Source organism: Furipterus horrens, unplaced genomic scaffold, assembly GCF_987537825.1.
Source record: "Furipterus horrens unplaced genomic scaffold, mFurHor1.1.pri manual_scaffold_12, whole genome shotgun sequence".
NCBI lineage: Eukaryota > Metazoa > Chordata > Mammalia > Chiroptera > Furipteridae > Furipterus > Furipterus horrens.
In genome coordinates this window covers 79,547,491-79,567,540 of record NW_028327182.1, presented here as the reverse complement: position 1 = coordinate 79,567,540, position 20,050 = coordinate 79,547,491, and the positions used below count along the sequence as shown (strand labels likewise).

General features: G+C 41.7%; 1 protein-coding gene across 1 annotated transcript in view; it reads left to right on the top strand.

The window, feature by feature from the left end:
• UNC5D (unc-5 netrin receptor D) overlaps nucleotides 1-20,050 on the top strand; it is a 223,474-nt gene that overhangs the window by 168,533 nt on the left and 34,891 nt on the right. The window contains exons 12-13 of the mRNA XM_090258224.1: nucleotides 16,317-16,485; nucleotides 18,108-18,335. Of these exons, the coding sequence (XP_090114350.1) occupies nucleotides 16,317-16,485; nucleotides 18,108-18,335 (397 nt within the window). The remainder of the gene's footprint in view (nucleotides 1-16,316; nucleotides 16,486-18,107; nucleotides 18,336-20,050) is intronic.

Genomic DNA, 20,050 nt, shown 5'->3' with positions numbered 1-20,050 from the left:
CGTGTTGCCATTCCCTTCATCTCAGCCTCTGGAGTCGCCACCAGGGCTTCCCTCTCAGTTCACGGGTGTAAGAATCAGATTTTCCAACTCCATCACTTCCACACACACAACAACACCTCTGTGCTGTATTTAGGTCAAAGTCTCTTCCATTTTCCTATTGCTGTTACATTTCTGTTGCTCCTTTCTCAACTAATCCCTGGTGTAACAGGAAGATAATTTAGTGGAACTGTAACTGGTATCATTGATCCCAATTCTGTACTAGGTTCCCAGGGATATGGCTGCGGGAATGAATCACAGACACAAAATAATCCCCTGTATTCAGAGAGTTGGCTATATTTGGATAGTTTGGTAAGTTTTAAGTGAGACTGTTCAGTGTCTGAATGGAATGTCCCCTGTCTTTCTTGGGAGAACCTACTTACATTCCGGGGGAGCCTCCAAGAGGGGACACCATACTTTCCATTAAATGGAACAATGTCACTTTCCTTCCTCAATATCCCTGCTCTGTCTACGCTTTCAGACTTGAACGCCACCTTAATGAATTTTTCCAGCCTCTCTTAGCAATCTGGACCTTTGGGTTGGTTAAATGCTCAGGAAATGATCCCTGTTCTCTTTTTGTACATATACATATTAAATGGCTTGCTGGGAGGGGGATTTGCATCCTTGGAAAAGTAGTAATTACTTGCTTTTGTTTTAGTGTAATTTTACAAAGTGCTGTCATGTACCTTTGACTCATTTAATCTCCATAGTCATGTTCAAAAAGAAGAGGATTTTATACCAATTTTAGGGACACAAGAAAAAAAAAAATCTAAAAAATCATTCCAAGAAGCGAAGCTGCTTTCCAAGGCATGTTACTTACTGGCTGCGCTGAGGTTTGCCTTCAGGGCACCTGGCACCAACTCCAAAGCTCATAGACTACAGGATGCCACCTCTTCTTGATGATGGAAGCTTTAAGGAAACAGCTTTCTGATGCTGCATTCCAAATCCTGTCCCCTCTGCCGAGGCAGAATCCCCCGGAATAGCTCTGTGAGAGCACTGAGAACCAGGCAAGGCAGGGTCAAGTGGAACCTGTCTAAGAAATGTATGGGTAAATCGCTGTTCTTATTACATGAGAGACTTGGGAGAAGAAAGGCTAAAAGTAAGTCTCACTCCAGGGCGGATTCTTAGCAGACACACAGGAAACATCTGAGCTCAGTGGCTAAGAGTAGGAGCTCAGGCATCAGAGGCTCTCTGTTCACATAGATCTAAGCTGCCCTGCTATTATCTCTGTGACCCTAGGTGAGGTAATGAAGCTCTTAGTAACTCTGAGTCCTTATCTGAAAAACAATAGTAGGTACGCACCTGATAGGGATATCCTGGGATTGCTTGATACAAAGTGATACAACCACCTCAAAGATGATAAAATAAGAAAACCTGATTAATGCATTTCCATTTGATAAAGCAGTCTACCTACAGTATTTCTTTTAAGCTTCTTGTGAATTGTATATGGTAAACAATATATAGTCATCCTAATTTTTATGGGCTTGAAAATTAAGGCCAAGAAAAGTTAGGTTTGCCTTAGTTTGTAACAGTAAGGGGCACCAAAGCAAGATTTTCTGTCTTATAATGTTTAGACTATATCACACTCCCCAACTGGGGCTTCATTGGGCATATTTTTCTTGGGAATCCAGCAAGATATGCTTGATGAGGGAAAGGGCTTATGCTTAATAATAAAAATACATCATGAATCGGACAGAGAGGAACCCAGATTTGGGAAGACAATGATAACTTTGTAATTCAATGTGGAATTACATTGCAATAGAGGATTTCACAGAAGGGAATGGAAAAGTAGAGAAGGGCCCCTTAATTTATTCTAGGGTAGACTTCAAGGGCAAGGTAGGGAGAATGGCTTCCAGGAAATGTCACTTGTGCTGAATCTAAAAGATCAGTAGAAATTAGCCAGACAAAGAAAGGTACCAAAGCTGTAACTCAATGATTTCCAGCTCCGGGATACATTTTTTAGTATCTATAGAGTAGAAGGTGGGGGGGGGGGGGGGGGAGTCTTGAAGAGTGGCTAACTCCAGGCATTCTTCCCTGCTTTGAAGTCACTCTGGTGCCAGAACATTTCATTAAGCAGCCTCCACCCAACTCTACTCCAGGCCTTTTCTTAGAACAAAGAGAGTCAGGTTTCACATGGTAGCCCATTCAAAACCTAGAGGATCCTTAGGGAGGTGACACCATAGGAACGGGGACTGGAGTGGCCTCACAGAGATGCAGTGGGATGGAATCTGGGCTGCCAGAGTATCTGTGGTGGGAAGCCCTTGGATCCCCCTGGACCTAGGGTATTTAAGCAGATCCCACAATGCCAAGCATGGCCTCCTTTACCACAGGCCCCTCTGGAGGGCAGGAGGCGGCAGCCATTCTCAAAAAGCCTGCTTCTATTCCCACATTGCCATTGGAAAGCATTTTGGCCTGTTGTTTTTTGTTTGTTTGTTTGTTTGTTTGTTTTTTAACTTTTATTTCAGGAGCTCTTAGGAGGGAATCATTTTTAATTCTCTCTAACCAGGTTTTGATAATTTTTTATAAAATTAAAGTGTTTAAACAAGAAGATCAAAAAATGAGTTGTCTCATTTCAGAAATTCTGCCACATATATCACAATAGGAAATGGTATAGATGTAGCACAGTCTTCCCACTAGCCGCTCCCAGCTCTCGTTCTGCACCCCTCCCACTCCATGGTTGCAGAGTAGAGAACTGGACCAGAAAATCATTATATGGAGCTTTCTCCTGAGGAGCAATGAAACCAAAAGCAAACATTCATTTCTTTTTCTAATTACACTGTCATGTGGATATTCCTGACCAAATGCTTAGACTAGAACTGGAAATATATATAATCTTACTGAAGAATTTACAAAAAGACACATATTTTAGATTTTGCTCTCAACCCAAAGGAGTATTTCAACCCCCCCCCCTTTTTTTTTGCTATCAAATGGGCACATCTCAGGGCAAGGACTGGGAAGGGAGACATGGTGGTGTTACGAAGCTTTAACTTTTTTAGAGTGTGTTGGTGGTGCAGCGGCTTTTAATAGCAAAGCGTGCGATAAGGGCAAATACAAGACTAGAAAGACAGAAGAAAGTAACGATGGGAAGTGGAAGAGAGTAGACAGAGTTTCTTTCCCAGGAAGAGGCTCACAATTAAACAATGTAGTGTAGGATACACTCAAAATAAGAGCATCTGCCTTTGGCTCTACCAGAACATCGCCACAGGGAGAAAACCTGGCTGAAACCTTCTGGGTTGATTTGCCTCTCTGTTAGCCTGCTCTAGCTTAGAGAACTTTCTCACTAGATTCCTTCTCAAGCTATCCCCCAGCTCAGACCAACAGCACCTCACCGCACCCCCCAAAACACCAACACTGCACTTGCTCACTGCAATGACCTTGTTGACTTCTGGAATAGTCTTCACAATTGAGATTGTGAGCTTAGCTAATGACTATTAAGTACGAAATGTATTTGGTACTGTGGACCAAAAAAAAATAGGATCCCTTATATGAAATTTATTTCTGGTGGGAGACTTGGTGGCGGGAACTAGGTTGTATATACACAGCAGGGTGACAGTGTACTTGTTCTGTAGTCCTGAAACTGACAAAGCTCAGAACTAATTTATTAAAAAAAAAAAAAAAAGAACTAGCACCCCAACATTCTAATATCAGATATTTGCCAGCTGTAATGTGTAGGTTAATATTCCTATGTCCCTACAGAACCAGCTGAGAAGCATCATTTCATCAGAATATGCACTACCACTATCCCACTCACCCACACACCATGCCCTCCTCTCCCTACTGATACAAGATTGGGACTTACAGAGACAAAAAGAGAAGTCACATTTTGAAGGACTACAGGGACCCAAAATGGCTGTCCCTGCCCCCACCAAAGCCGAAGAAAACAGCCCCAAGACAATTCCTCAAAAATTTGGGTCATCTGCAGGATTTCTCATTGTTTACCAGTTTGTTGCCTTGTTCCATGCCACCAGAGGACAGGAAAAAGAAAAAAAAAGTTTGAGAAGAGAGGGTGTCCTGCTAACACCAAGGAGCTAGGGGCAAAGAGTGCTTCCATAATTCCCAAGTCCCCGTATTCCCAAGAGGTAGAGAAGATGAACCCTGTCCAGGAGTTGGTAAGTGAATTTGAACACAGGTTTTCCAGGGGCTACCTCGATGTGATGCCAAGAGGCTCAGAGAGCAGGGTCAAGATGCCATCCGTTGGGGGACACTGAGCAGATGTAACTGAAACCCACAAGGAACTACAGATGCTTAGGCGCGACTGTTTGCAGCCTAGTCACTGGCACCCTCTGTCAGGGAGGACTTTTGCAGTCACCACCCATCTACACTGAGTCCATTAAGGATTATCTTAAGAAACTTTTAATGTCACCCAAGATCATCCTCTAGCCACCGAAGTAAGGAGAAGATGTATGTTTTCCCTCTCTTTCAATCAATGTCACAGGAGTGAGCTCCACCTGCTTCCTCCTCTCCAGACTAAGCACACAGAGTCCTGTGTGTGCACATGCAGATGTGTGTGTGTGTGACCGTGTGTCCGTGCACATGGGAACTGGGGGGCGGGGTTGGAGGGTGAATCAGATATAAGACTGAAGTTTTAAAATGAACAAAAATGAGTCCTAAAAACAAATTCAAACTATTTTAATAGTTAGATGTCACTGAAAAGTTATGGAATCAAAGTGAAATGCTACCACAGGGGTTTCTACTAAGCAAATTGTGAGCAATTACTAGGAAAATTAGATACTAAATACTGAAATAAATGATGCCCCAGAAGCAAAACCAGTTATTCAAATCAATAACGATATAGCAGTGTGATTCATGTGGTGACAAAGATACACAAATGTTAGTTCAAAGTCAAAGAATGAACCCTCTCCAAAGGCTCAGAGAGGAAGTGACAATTGACCTAAAACTGGGACAGAGAGTAAAAGGCATTCCGGTCAAAGAGAGTAGAATGTGCAAGGGCGCGGATGGGTAAATACCAACATGTATGTTAGAACTAAGCAAATCACAACAGAATATGAAAGCAAGAGTGAAACTGAGGAAAGTGAAATGTACTGGTGGGTAAGGATTGATAAGGCTTAAGATTTGGGAGACCTAGTCATATTTACATTTTAGATATATTATTTTCTGCTTCATCTCTACTGCCACTACCCAAGTTCAAGTCTTCATTATACCCACACCCTCCTAGTGAGCACACTGAAAATCTGCCTCATTTTGCCTAGCACAGTTATTAAGAGTGACTGTTTTCACCTTCAGAAGTATCTCAATTTGGATAATAAATTCTACTTTTCAGTATTCCTGTGAACATTTTAAATTCTTTCTCTAACCCTCCCATTGCTGTCAGTGGGGAGTTTTGAGAGAGACTTGGGGAGGAACTCAGCAAAGTTGGCTGTGTGTGTGTGCGTTGAAGGACATGAAGGAGTTGAAGATAATTCCCAGCATTCTGGCTTGGGAACTGGTGGTTAATTAGTAGAGAGATTTGCCAGCTGAAGTTCACCTGAGAGTTTGTGGTAATAGTTGCTCTGGGAGCAACTCTGGATTTCTTTCCAGGGAATAAACACAGCTCTTTGACTTACAAGAAAAGGGATAGGAAGAAAATTGATTCACAAATACATAAGCGAAAGTAATATTTATAACCAAGAAAAAATATGACTGCTGAATGGAAATCCCATGTCAGGCTTTGGGCCACATCGCGTGGCAGTGGTACTGCTTAGAGCAAAATGTCACAGTATCCGGCAGAGACTGTGCCGGCCTGCTTCCCAGAGGGTCAAATGTACCGTCACTCTGGAAATCACTGGGTAAGAATCTGCCTATTCTGGAGCTCATTGAACTGAACTGAGCATGTCTATAACTTGTCAGGAAAGTAGCGCACATTTGGTTGTTAGCATCACATGAGAAATATGGAATTATCGGAAATGAGCCTTGACTGGTGTGGCTCAGTGGATTGGGCATCGTTCTATAACCAAAAGGTCATTGGTTCGATTCCCAGTTAGAACACATGCCTGGGTAGTGAGCCAGGTCCTTGGTTGGGGGCACGTGAGAAGCAACCAGTGTTTCTCTAGTACATTGAGTTTTCTCTCCCTTTCTCCCTCTTTTTCCCTCTCTCTAAATAAATACTAATTTTTTAAAAGAATCATCAGAAATGCGATGACATTGTAGGATGAGGAGAACACAGAGATTCAGAAAGCCTCAGTTCCAATCTGCCCAGCCACCTACAGCCCAAATGCCTTCCATCAAGTCATTTTCTTTCTCTGGCCTGCAGTTTCATCATCTACATATTTTGTCTGTTATTAACTGCATTCCAATATTTGGGAAAGGACAATAAAGGGACTTATGAATGAGAAGTCTGGTGCAAGCTATAAAGTGTCATATGAGTGCTATGTTTTGATATTATTTTTTTGTCTATCCTTATTTCTTTTAATTATACTGATAAGCTCTCTAAAGTCCATGGAATTTGCCTCAGCTCTGTGCCAGTGATGCAAACGAACTTACGATCTCTCCTTTTGCCTACTACCACTTTCCTAGACTCAGAGGAAAGACTAATTCAGTGATAGCACACATATTAACTGTTCACTCTAAAATCAAGAGCCTTGTGAAGATACAGTGGACACCCTGCATCAGTTCCTTTGAATCTACCTCTGTTTCTCTTAATATTCCAGCAAAATGATTTATACTTTAGAGGCAGATTTTATGAGCCCAACAATGGACTCCAGGTGAGCTGGTGTTAGATTTAGGAGATCAATGACAAGTCAAGTGGGCAGGTGGCTTATGCCACCTTGAGCAAGCTTTGTCCCCGTCCACTTCACCAGGCTTTCCTTGCTGGATAGTGACAGATGGAAATGGACAGATTATCTCTGCCACCATTTCTGTTCAATGGTCAGTCATGGATTTGAATCCAGTTTGTTGCTTTGAGTTTCACAAATGTTTGGAAGAGTTAAATTGATGGCATATTCCTATCCCCTTGAGGGGATTTGGCATTAATTAACTCCAAATCAGGCACAGGGAACAGCTGAGGAGGAAAGGCGCTTCCTAAGTCACAAACAAAGGGGTTCTTTCTGCTAGTGGAAGGGGAGTAAACGGCTATTTCAGAAATACATTAATTTTTTTAGGCTACAAGTTCTGTGCAGTGTAGTAAAAGGGGCAACTTATCAAAAGGTATCTTAATGGCCTAGAAGGGTTGATGCACCTTCAGCAGAAGGCGTGTGCTCTTTTCTGCAGTGAAATCATGATAGTTTCTTCACAAAGTCATTTAGTAGAATATAATGCCATTACCCTCCAAAACTGAGAAAGGGAATAGAAAGAGGAAAAAGAAAAGAAGGGGCAGGGACCCTCACACTGTCATCTTATGATCTGCTTTTGGGGGGAAGGAGAACTTCACCATACCATGCTCTTTACCATCCCGTCCACCTCACATCCTCTTGGTCCACAAACAAGCTCACAGAAATTAAAATTGCCGTCATTTTAACCAAAGTGCATCTGAAGCCCCTGTTAGCTCACAATGTGAAGTGATTGGAGTGGTCCAGAGGAGTCTTTAATTAAAGAGGCCACTGAGAAGATAATGGTTTGTGAATGTGGTTAATAGATCTGAATGGAAGGTGCACCTTAATTCAATAAAAGGAAAGTCACCAGTTCATGGGTTTAATTGCACATTGTGAAGGAACACCACATACTGTAATTATTTTTAGTTGTATGTGCCATGTCTTTTATTGCCCATGCTGGAAGGAGAAATAACCTGTCCTATTAAGATATGTAATATATATCATCCTTTCCACTTTGCTTGGATATAGCCTAATAAAAATGCTGGGAGAAGACACTGGCCCACACTGGCGCTGCCCTCGGTGCTCCCTAACACAACCCCCATGGCCCTTCAAACACCTGGATGATCAACCCCCTAGCTCCCTTGGTTATCAGCTTTAAGACAAACCATAATGACTTCACAGGATGCCATCCAGTTGGATGCAGGTACAGAGCTTCTCCCTGGAAATTACAGTGGAGGCGCTTGCAGCTGATACAAGGCCTGCATCGTAAAGGTCAACCAACCCCTCAGGCCATTTGCAGGCTCTGGGAGAACACACTGGATCAGGGGGCAGCAGCAGAGGGGTCTCTAGGTTCTCACTTTAAAGTGAACAAGCCACTTGGTGCCACCTCCTCCCCACCCCAAAAATATCCACATTCTAGTCCCTAGAACCTGTGCATATGTTCCAATACATGGCAAAGGGACTTTGCGGATGTGATTCAGGTTAACACCTTGAGAAGAGGAGATTATTCCAGATTATGCAGGTGAGCCCATGTCAGGGCCTTGTAACAGGGAGGCGACTATCAGAGTCAGATGCAGAGATCTGGAGATGCTACCCCGCTGGCTCGTGGATAAAAGGGCCTCCAGCCAAGTACTGCTGGCAGCCTCTAGAAGCCGGAAGAGGCAAAGACACGGATTCTTCTCTAGGGCCCTGATGACACATTTGTACTAGGTTAGTGAGAGTACTGGCCTGCAGAACTGTACAATAATGAATGTGCGTTGTTTTAAATCAGTGAGTCTCTGGCACGGCATTAGTAGGAAACATGCAAGACCCGATTCTGAGCACTCTATATAGCTGAAGGCTCCGCCTTCCCATGGCCATCTCCAGTGTCTATGAATACAGTCTTCACAGCTCTCGTGCCAACACATTACCTTAAAACTTCCAGCTTGGAGGCTGTGCCCCAGGGGACATCATTTCTTTCCATGACCCAACCCAGGACCACCAGCAGTAACAGGACAGGAGATTCCAGCCCCAGCCCTGTCACAGTGAGGTGTGACTTTGGCCATGTCACTCCTTCCCTCCGCTGATCAGTGCTTTGGGCCTGACTCCTCTTAGCTCCTCTCCCCACCTCAAATGAAATGATTCTGTGAAATGGGACTCAGGTTTCCTCTAGGGAGGGACATTTGCCCCATTCAAAATGTAAATGAACAAACAGCCTCGTAGATATGAAAATGCCATAGCAGCCTGCGGCATAGATCATTCTTCTTCCTTTCCCCTCACTATTTTCACTTTAAAGTACTTTCCCAGAGCCGTCATTCCACTTCTTGCAGTAAACAAGCTCAGCGCAAGCCTGACACTGCATGAAAGATGAGGCTTAACTTGTGTCTAGGAACTGGTGATTTACACATGATTTGTGATTCCTTGAGTATATTAATTGGTAAACACCCTATGAATGTGTGTGCAAACTAAAGCCATTTAACATATGCAAACAGTTTAATCCCGTGGTATGGTGGTGCTCAAATTTCAGCAGATTCAGATCCTCACTCACGCATATGTAATCCCCCTTCCACCCCCATTCCCTCCATGCCAGCTCCCTTCCTGTGGCCCCATTTCAGATAATACCCGGTGGGTGACCCAGATCTTTAAACTCGTTAGTAATATAACCGTGTGTCTTCTATCCTCAGTGATTGCGCTTGTCGCTTTTGGTAATCCACTGTCATAAATGCTCCTTTCCCAGCCCCAACTAATGGAATACAAGGGTGGGCAAAAGTAGGTTTATAATGATGAGCATGCAAAACACAGAGTTTATTCTTGAATTATTTATTAATTATTGTGTTATTTTCCATACAAGCAACTGTGAACCTGCTTTTGCCTACCCCTGTAGAATGGCTTGATGAACTGTGACATTATTTGCAGTTACTCCCCACCAGCCCCCCCAACCTGACATCTTTGCTTATTAGTACACATGCTACTCAGAGAAAAGGGATGTAGGAAGTCTCTATGCAGCTTAATTTTCAATACACCATAGCCTCATTCAAGGCCTTGATATTGAGTTAATTTAACCAGCATCCGAATTCCATTTCAGAAGCCTGCCCTATCTGTATTTGACAGACCACCAAGACCACTGCAGGAGGTGTCGCTCTGGATGTTTTCTCCAAAACTATAAAACTTTGGTCAAATGTTAGTGCCAGGTTACCTCGCATGTTGGGAATGCCAGTAAAGAGAGGTTTCTGGGCCCTATTGAGCAATAATCAGAATCTTCATCAGTGGTGTCCAAAAATATAATTTTAAACAAGCTGTCCAAGGAATCCTGAACCACATTACAGTTTTAGAACCACTTAAAAGGGAATCAAATATGATAAAGAGAAGATTTTGCTCAACTTGACTCTTTTTTCCCTCTCTTGGGCTCCTGATCTCCTATTCTCCCTTTCCAGGAGTGCATTTTCCTACTTTATATGTAGCAGTTAGAGAATTAAAGCCCTCAGGAATCAAAGCCCTGCTCATGATACTGGGGTAGACTGATGACCAAGCTGGCTTTAAGGACCCATCTCTCCAGGAGATTCTGTGATCTGAGAGCTAGGGTGAGAGGTTTCTGAGTCAAGGAAAAACAACAGAAGTAATAAACTTCAAACCTTGATTTTTATCCACAGCAGTGTTAGCATCCTAGGTCAGTATGTGAGGGTTTTAATGAAAGGAGAAAAAGAGAATACTAGTAGTTAAAACTATTTATTTTCTCGGGTAGAAAACTGTAGGAGACTGGAGCTACCTTGCCTTATGATCTTTAATTTTAAGACTAAGTACAGCTTCCATCTATCTGCTTTTTATGTCTATTCCATTAAAATATGATTTAATTATGTATCGACCCAGGGTCTGGCATAGTAAAACTATCATTACTCTCCTGCCTGCATTCCTGAGTGATACTCTGAGTAAAGGTGATCAAACCTACATGAATCTATAATAGAAACCATAAGGAGGAAAGGAGGGAGCAATAATTACCACGCGCAGCATGTTAGACAACAACAATGAAAATCTCGTCTCAAAATATGGAGCTGGTTGTTTTGCTTGAAGAGAGTGACATGTTACAAGTCTAGAATCAGGTCAAGAAATATCAAAAGCAAAAGCAAAATGTGCACAGATACGCCTCCAGACCTGCCATGGCTAGCGACGGCTACACTGGAGCTGACATTCAACCAGCGTGACCTTCAGGTGGCAGTGGTGTGGGGGCGGGCACTGCAGAGAGTTAGTTACTGTGTGGTGAGGTCTGGACCATCACCCCCTTACAACCCGATGCAGCACCTCTGTCACCCTGCACCACACATTTTATACAGCCGTCAGTCACCGTGCTGAGTCTATTGTAAGAATTCTGGAAAAATTCTCCCTGGCCTCTATTTTCGTTCATTTTTTAAATTCTTTTTTTTTTTTTCCTGACACCATTTCAACCTTAGAAGTGGCAAGAATAGTATAAAGAATTTCCAGCTATCTCACATCCAGATTCACAGATGTTGATATTTTACTACATTTGCTATATTCTCTATATGTGTGTGTGCATGTATACACACACACAAATAAATTATATATGCATACACACATACATATATTTTAACCATTGCAAACAAGATGTCCTTTTGCCCCTAAATACCTCAGTGCATATGTCCTAAAAACAAGAAATTCTCTTACCTAACCAGCACAATAATCAAAATCAAGAAATTAACATTAACATAATATCATCTACTTCACAGACTTTATTCATATTTCACCTGTTAACTGAATAATGTCCTTTATAGCAAATGAAAATCTTAGTCCATTCACTGCATTCTTTTAGTCATGCATCTTTAGTCTCCTTTCATTGAAAACAGGTCCTAAGTCTGTCTCTATTTCATGACATTAAAGGTTTTTAAGAGGGTAGATCACTTCTTGTTCTGCAGAATAGTCCCCAATTTGGGCTTGCCTGATATTTTCTTACAGTTAGATTAGGGTTGTGTATTATTGGCAAGAATGTTGCAAATGTGATGCTGAATTCTTTTCACTGTGTCATATCGGGAGGTATATTCTGCTGACTTGTCATTACTGACAACATTGACTTTGATAACTCAGGTTAGGTGGTGCCTGCCAAGATTCCCCACTGTCAAGTAATATTTTACCCTTTGTAATTAGTTTCAAAGGTACTTAGGAACCATGTAAATAGTTCCTTATTATTCTCTAAACTTTTACCAAATAGATCAGCATCCATTCATAATTCTCAACTGAGTCAAATGTTAATATGGTTGGTCACCATATGATGACTTTCTACATGTATTAGCTGCCTTTCTGTTGAATGGAAGAAGTTTCCCTTCTCAATCATTTATTCACAGCCATATAGTTAATGGGTTCTTATGTTCCTCAATGATTATGCTTTTAGTACCATGGCTTACTTTGATGCTCAGAATTTTCCAGATTTGATCAGTAGGAACCACCTCATGCTCCTGTCTCCTTTTCAATGAATATATTTTTACTGCTTACAACCAGCATATACTTAGCACCTGGGATACAACAATGAAAGAAACAAATACACACACACACACACACAAAAAAAAAAAAAAGAAACAGAAAACATTGTATGTATTCTGACCTCACAGAGCTTACATTCTAGTTTGTGGAAGGCAAAAAAAAAAAAAAAAAAAAGGTAAGTAAACAATTGGCAGAGTGCATTAAAGGTCAGTAAGTATTGTGGAGAAAAGAGAAGTCCAGTGTTCGGTGTAGGGGAGGTTGCACCTGCATTGCTCAGGTGTGGTCAGGGAATGCCTCATTAGCAGCCGCTATTGGAACCAAGAGCTGAAGGGCATGGGGGACCCAACCATGTGGATCTTGGGGACAACTCTTCCAAGGCAGCACCAAGTGCTCCGGAGCAGCTGTAATTTTCGAGGCAGGAACAAAATGACATTTCAGTGGGATTCCTCTGGCTGAGGAGTTGAGCTGAGTTTGGGTGGTAAGGATGAAAAAGCATCAACGAGGTAACTTAAGTTCTCATCATGCACGTCTCTAAGGCATTGAAAGTTTCGTCAAAGCATGCATTGCTATAATGACAATTTATTGAATAAATTAGCTGACTCAAAGAAGTTCCAATCAAAATAAGACTCATAAAAAGGCAGGAGGGGCGGGAGTTGGGGGTTGGGGAAGGAGAACTTCACTTAACGCACATAAGCTAGATGTCTTGTTCTTTCTTTTAACCCTCAAAACAATCTTAGAGTCGGTGGTATTTGGCATGTGAGGAAAGTGAGACACGTGAAGGCACGGGCTTTCCCTTCTGCCACACTGTCTGGCGTTAGCGGCAGAGACAAGGTGAGGCGAAGGTGCGGTATCAGGTGTGACGGCGAGAGTTGCCCGGTGAGGACACAGGATGTTCTTTTGACCCTCCGCTCATGTTCCCTGCAGCTGCTGTTCTCTAGGTTTCCCTTCCCGGTAACTACACAAGCTCCGCCACGCGGGCCTTCCTGCCTGAGCAGAGCGCCATGCAGATGCTCCTGTGCATCCTCTCCTGCCACGTGCATCCTGCATCAAAGCTGCAGCGCTGGCCCCTTTCCCCAGAACCCTCAGCGGCACTGTGTGAGCAGAAATTTGAATTCACAACCATATTTCCATACAGTTGCTCAGCAAGCCACCTGGTTACACAGACCTGACTCTTAAATTATTGATCTTTCCCTGTCTGGAAGCTTCATCAACGTGCAGAGGCATTGAAAATTTTGTCAAAGCATGGGTTGTTATAATGACAATTTATTGAATAAATTAGCCAGCTCAAAGAAACACAGTTCCAATAGAAACGAGAGAGAGAGAGAGAGAGAGAGAGAGAGAGAGAGAGAGAGAGAGAGAGAAACACAATAAAAAAATTTCATGCAGCCAGACTTTTCAATCTACACTACGGTATGTGATGCCCTGAAGAGGTTCATATTATGGTCCTGAAATCACTGCCATTATTATTTCACAGTTGTTATTAGCTCATGGCAATTTGAGAAAGCTGTCACCTTTTTTTTCTAGCAGGAGCAGGGTTGTTCCTCATCCTGTACTCTATAATGCGGGCAAACTTAAATGCCGTCTGTGTTTTCCTGATGAATCTTTATTTCCGACCAGGCCAATTAAAGGCATATCTCCCCGGCCCTCTGTCCTCGAAGGCCGTCAGTCTGTATCCATGGCTCCACTCAGCCAATGCTTGCTCCCATCTTTCCTTGGGGTGCCATAAGAGCCAGCAGTTTGACCAGAGACCTCCTGCTGGTAGCAGAAGAGGAAAGTACATCTGGTCACAGAGAGCAGGGGCCTGCGAGTAGAAATTTAGGGATATTTTGCTGCCAGCGCTTTGACTGACTTCTCTGTGATCTGCTGCTGCTAACACCTGCCTCCCCAGGTGTGTGAAGAGCAATAATTGATATTTCTAAATCTCCCTTCCTCATTGCCATACATAAAAGGTATCAGAAAAGGGCAAATCTTTATTAATCATGGAGAAAAAATCAAGAGATTTTAAGTCTTGTTCCTTTGCCAGAGAGAAACCTACATCCAGACACTGCTTCTCATAGTGGATTAGATATAAATTTTGATTTACTTCCTTTGTACTTATGGAAATGCCCAGTGCCTGCTTAATGGAAAACCCTCATCCCATGCTGTGCCTGCCGCTGGATGTGCCCTGCCTGGGCCTCCTAATGCTGTTGAAGTTATTACCGAAAGGAGCTTTGCTATTCATGAGTGTGAGAGTTCATCTAATTAGCTGATTTCAGTTCATTTGGCATTAAATAATTCCCCAAATTCCCATGTGTTTGAACAATATGTTCAACAAGGGGGATGATTCTCTGAAAGCAATTAAATAGTTCTTTTAGAAGAGCTTGTCATCGGTCACTCATAAGCATCTCTGCTATTCCAGCCTGTGATGAATGCAGGCGACAATTACAGGGAGAGCGCTTAACCCTGTCCAATGGCCCCTGGCACGCGTCCACCTACGGGCTGCCGCTTCGTGCTGATTATAGCTCACACTGGCATTTTATATTTTTTTCAAACCTCGAGTGTATTGTTCTAGGCTGTTCATAGAGCATTCTTTATTGCTAATACACCCCTTTCCAAACCCAGCCCCTAGCTTGCCTGCCCTGCTTACAGGTAAATGCAGACATTTTTTCAGTTACCCTATGATTTGGTTGAATAGAAAGAATTGTCAGCTTTGGACAATGGTTGCTTATGTGGAAGAGTGAATTTTCCGAAGTCATCTCCAGTGCTTTGGGGAGGGAGGGAGACCGTGTGTGTGATATGTTCAGGTCTGTTTTGGATACAGTAGATAAAAGATGTTTCTACTCAATTATACACCATGGCTTTTACTGCAGCAGCAAATTAGAGATAATGAACTGGAGCGTGGCCATGACTAACTTGAGTGAGAACAAGCAATGTCAACAAAAGCAAGTCAGAAATGGATAACACATTAGATGTACTCATAGAAAAACTATTTTTACAAGATCACAGAAAAGATGGAGTCTTTTAGTACTAATTTTCATCTTCATCTTGCTCAAGAGGTTGCTGTTTTGACCAGGGATGACACATTTAAATATCCCTTCTTGATGAGGTAAGAGAAAGTGTAGACCATACTAATTACTTTATTGGCTATCTCCTATATCACTATATTTCTTACAAGTGAAAATCCATCCAAAAAAAAAGTTGTTCAAAATTGACTACTGTCCTATAAAGTGCCCCACCATACTCTTTAGGGGCAGAGATTAAAAACAAAAGGCAGAAAATGAAAGAAGGAGGCATTCACTGAGGTGGTATTATTTCCCTTTAATTAAACTTCATTTTCTTTTATCTGTTTCATGACTTGGCATTCCCATTGTAAATAATTCACAATATGGAAAAATCTGAACACCAGCATTAGGTGGAATAATTTTAAATTTAGATCTAAAATAGAAAAGACATGAAATATATATATTTATGTATTTGCTTATGCACATTACAATAAACTGCTTACTGAGCTATCACTTTATAACCTATGTATGTGCCTGTGCATTGGTGGAAAATAAATGTTTTCAAAACCAGAAGAGACGTACTCAATTTGGGTGTGTTTGTTGAAGTGTGGCTTTATTTCATAATAATTTGTTTTAGCACTTACAAGCATTAAAAATATTTCTAGAATATGTTAGAAGAAAGGAATCTGATGATAAGATTACCAAATGTCTTTTTGCAATGTTCTTGCCCTTGGCTATTGATTTAAAAAAAAGGCCAAAGGATTATCAGAATTCAGCAGTTGGTGTGCGACACACCCAGCAGAATCTTTGCTTTCTTCTGTTCTGCCCTTTATTTTGGAAGGGGCATTTGTCATTTCGCTTGTCAAAACCTAGACTTGAAATCTAGGCTGAAGCTCCGTCTGCGTGCTTGAGCAGCTCAGGATTAATGGCTGTGGTCAGACCAGCTCTCTGTAGTGTGTGGCGCTCTCCAGGGGGAATGCGGGGAAGGGACTATGCTCGGCCTGAGGAGAAGTCCAGTCTGGAAGCAAGTTCTCAGATATGGCCCCTTCTTTACACTTTTCTCTTTTATCCCTTCCCAACTATAAAGCCTCCAGTCAGATGGGTCTGAGGTACTCCTGAGTCCCGAGGTCACCTGTGGTCCCCCGGACATGATGGTCACCACCCCCTTTGCATTGACCATACCGCACTGTGCAGACGTCAGTTCTGAGCACTGGAACATCCACTTAAAGAAGAGGACACAGCAGGGCACATGGGAGGTGAGACCCTCCTCTTCCTTTTTGAAAAACAGAATTTGGGTTTCACCTATGTAGATTGAACCTTACGCTCTCTCACCAGCCAAGAGTCCGCTGTGAAATCTGTGAGCATTTTCTTGTTTTTCAGAGGGCTGATAACATGTTTCATAACATCCTGAAGGTATTGGCTAGGGGTTTTCCAGGATAATGGAAGAGAGAGAGAGAATCCTGAGCTTTTTTGTTTGGCTATAGAATACAGTTGTAATTACCCACACAGACATGTATCCTTATGTACCTACTGTCTTTGGTGCATAAAACTTTGTCACTGTATCTGTTTTTGTCATCACAGGGATTATATGGGATTATATAAATAGGGATTATATAAAATCACTGTATCTGTTTAGTCATCATAGGGATTATAGCCAATATACATTTAAGTATTCAGGAACACAGTAGGTGCTAAATATATGAGGTATTTTGGTGAATTAAGAAATGCATTGAAAATTATTAAGTGTCTCTTTCCCTGTGTATATGAGCACATTTGAAAAAGTTACAGTACAAAGCAAGAACAATAGAACAAGAAAGGAAAGTGAGGGTACAGGAGACCAGGGTAAGAACAAAGGAGACAGTCCCAGCAAAGAAAGATTGCAATGGAATGGCTGTTTTCAGTGAAACCTGATTTATCTGTCTGATAGGCATTCCTTTTATGTCCACCTAAAGTCAATTTGCATGAAAGCTTGTGAATTATCTTGTTGGAACACAATGACCTATTCCAGCTAGCCCTTGGGTTCATACCTCCCAGGAGGTGCTTCCAGCAAAAAGAGTAAAAGGAAAATCATGTTTCTCTATGAGAAGAAAAATGCCAGCTGCCTAGTGGATTAGGTTTACTCTGCCCCGCTATGTCTGCAAACTGGTCTACATTCTTTGTTGAAAATGCATTCTGCTATTTATTCAGTCCTCATCAACCACAGGCAAATTTCCTGGGGCATGAAGTTCCAAGGGTTTCCTAACTGGGCCAGGTTTTGGCCTCTTTTTCGTTAAGTTTTGCTTTGCCTGGATTTTCGCCGCTTCAGTTTCTCTTCTCAGCATTTCCTCGCAATCTTTTACATCCAGATGGTGTTATATTTATGCTCTACCAAACCAGCCACACATACCTAAGTTCTTATCAGGAAGAGTGAAATATTCCTAAGGCATCTTCTCCAAACCATTTATTTAAAGGTTCCCCATGAATGATTGTAGTGAAATGAAAGAGGATAAAATATTTGAAAAAACATACATAGTACCTTAAGGATATTGAAAGACATTTTCAGAAATAGACCTTTTAAAAAAGTTAATGTTTGCATATTGATTTTAATGATTAAGATGTTTTTTTAAACTTGGTGTTGAACAAATTAACAAAAATAGAAGAACTTTGAAACTGATGTTTGTTATAATATTAATTAGAATTCCAACATTGAATATAACCATTTCTTGAGTTTCTGATGTAAGCAGTTATTTTGATAGAAAAACATTTAACATCAAGAAAATTAGGGCAATAAAAATATTCAGAAAAAATAAAAAGGTTTGTTTGTTTATGTCCTTGGAAAGTAATTGTTAAATAACATCTTATTTTCAAACAGAGAATTTAACACACCTTTTCCCAACAGGAAGTGATGTCAGTGGAGGATGAATCCACATCCTGTTACTGCCTCTTGGACCCCTTTGCCTGTCATGTACTCCTAGACAGCTTTGGGACATATGCCCTCACTGGAGAACCAATCACAGACTGTGCCGTGAAGCAACTCAAGGTGGCAGTTTTTGGCTGCATGTCCTGTAACTCCCTGGACTACAACTTGAGAGTCTACTGTGTGGACAATACCCCTTGTGCATTTCAGGTCAGTCTTGTCTCTATAATTCTTTTGGTGTCATCAAAGTGTGGGGTTTCCTGAAGATAAGTATCAAAAGGGAATTCTGTTGCTGAAGATCTGGAAAATGAACCCACAACCTTGGAGTGACAGGGATACCTATCTTGAAAAAAAGAACTGTGTTTACTGTATGTCCAACAAGGTGCTTAGGGACTTGGCAGTCACCAAAGAGAAGGGTTAAACTAAAGCATATAAAGGACACTGCATGCTAAATTATGAAACTGACTAGAAGTGTAGTTGGAATTCAAAAAAACAGAGACCCAATTCAATAGAGGAATTTGAAGAAGAGTTTTGGAGAACTCTTTGTGACCGTTCATGAATGGATGCAATATAGGAGAAAGAGAGAAAGGGATCTATGTCAAGGAAGGAGAATGGCATGAGCTATAGACACAGAGTTATTTGATGTTCAGAGGGCAGTGAGAAAATTGCTTGAATCAACTGACAACAGTTAGAGAACAACATTTATAAATCATACCTATTTCCAGGCAGTTATATTATATCCTGGACACACAGTCTATTAATTGTTAGAACTACTAGGGCAGAGATGGTTCAAGGTTCCTTTCCATTTCTGGTACTTTTAATCATGTAAGATTTACTTTAAGTTAACGACTCACAGAGAGTGTGGATTTATTAATAGCAGCAAGGACAATACAGAAGTGCCTGTGTAAGCTTTGCCCATATAAATAGCATAGCTCTCCTGACACAACTCACCCCAGATCCCTGCTATTCCAGTCCCGGATCATTAAGTCCATTATGCAGAGCATTTCCTCAGTAACTAGCTTTTAAGACACTGAGCTGGAAAACACATGTTTACCAAGAAAAGAGATACAGTGACCTGAATCCTGAACATAAGCCAGTAAAGATCACACAGTACCAACCCATATTTCCGAACATCCCCTGACTACATCTTAGGTAGCACAGGTCACTTTGAAGGTCACACCTAATATCTGGCTGCCCATGGGAAACATTTTTCACAGCGGTGCCATTGTGTAGTGAAGAACTTCAGTGTAAGTGGTTACACCTCCTCTTCTGATTGGCATTCTGTGCGCTTTCACCATCCCTATAAGAGGATTAGATACCTAGCACTGTCAGTAATCAAAAATAAAGACTGGATGGAGCATGTTACTATCACTTAGCAGTTGTAAAAGGCACCATGACTCAAGCTGGACAGTTAGGAACTCAGCCGGATTTGGAAGGCTGGAAACACCAGAGGAAACCAGCAGGCCCACAGAGCATTTCCAGTATCCTGGCTCCTGTGCCCACACTACCTCCTGTAACTCTGGGGGAGTTCATCACAGCTTCCTTGGACATCAGCCTTCATTACCAATTTGGAATTTTCTTTGAATGAGGGCCTCACTGCTGTGGTGTGTCCCAGTGAGTTAAACATTTCATTCTTATAGACTTCCAGATATTCTATTTTCATTCCTGTTGATAGATACCAGATTCTACAACAGCTCAGCTCTTCACAGATGAGTATGAATGAGGCCCTAAACACAGCTTTTCCAACCACTCTCCAGTCCTGTGGGTAATGTACTCCTCTTAGTCAATGCTAGGAAAAATGGTGTGATCCCTCTAAACTGAATCCAAATACTTCAGTTTCATCATTTAGAGATGTTTCTTAAAAGTCTTTTAATTTTGCTTTAGAGAAATGTTTTTCAGTGGAACCTCTGACCCCATTTTTCATA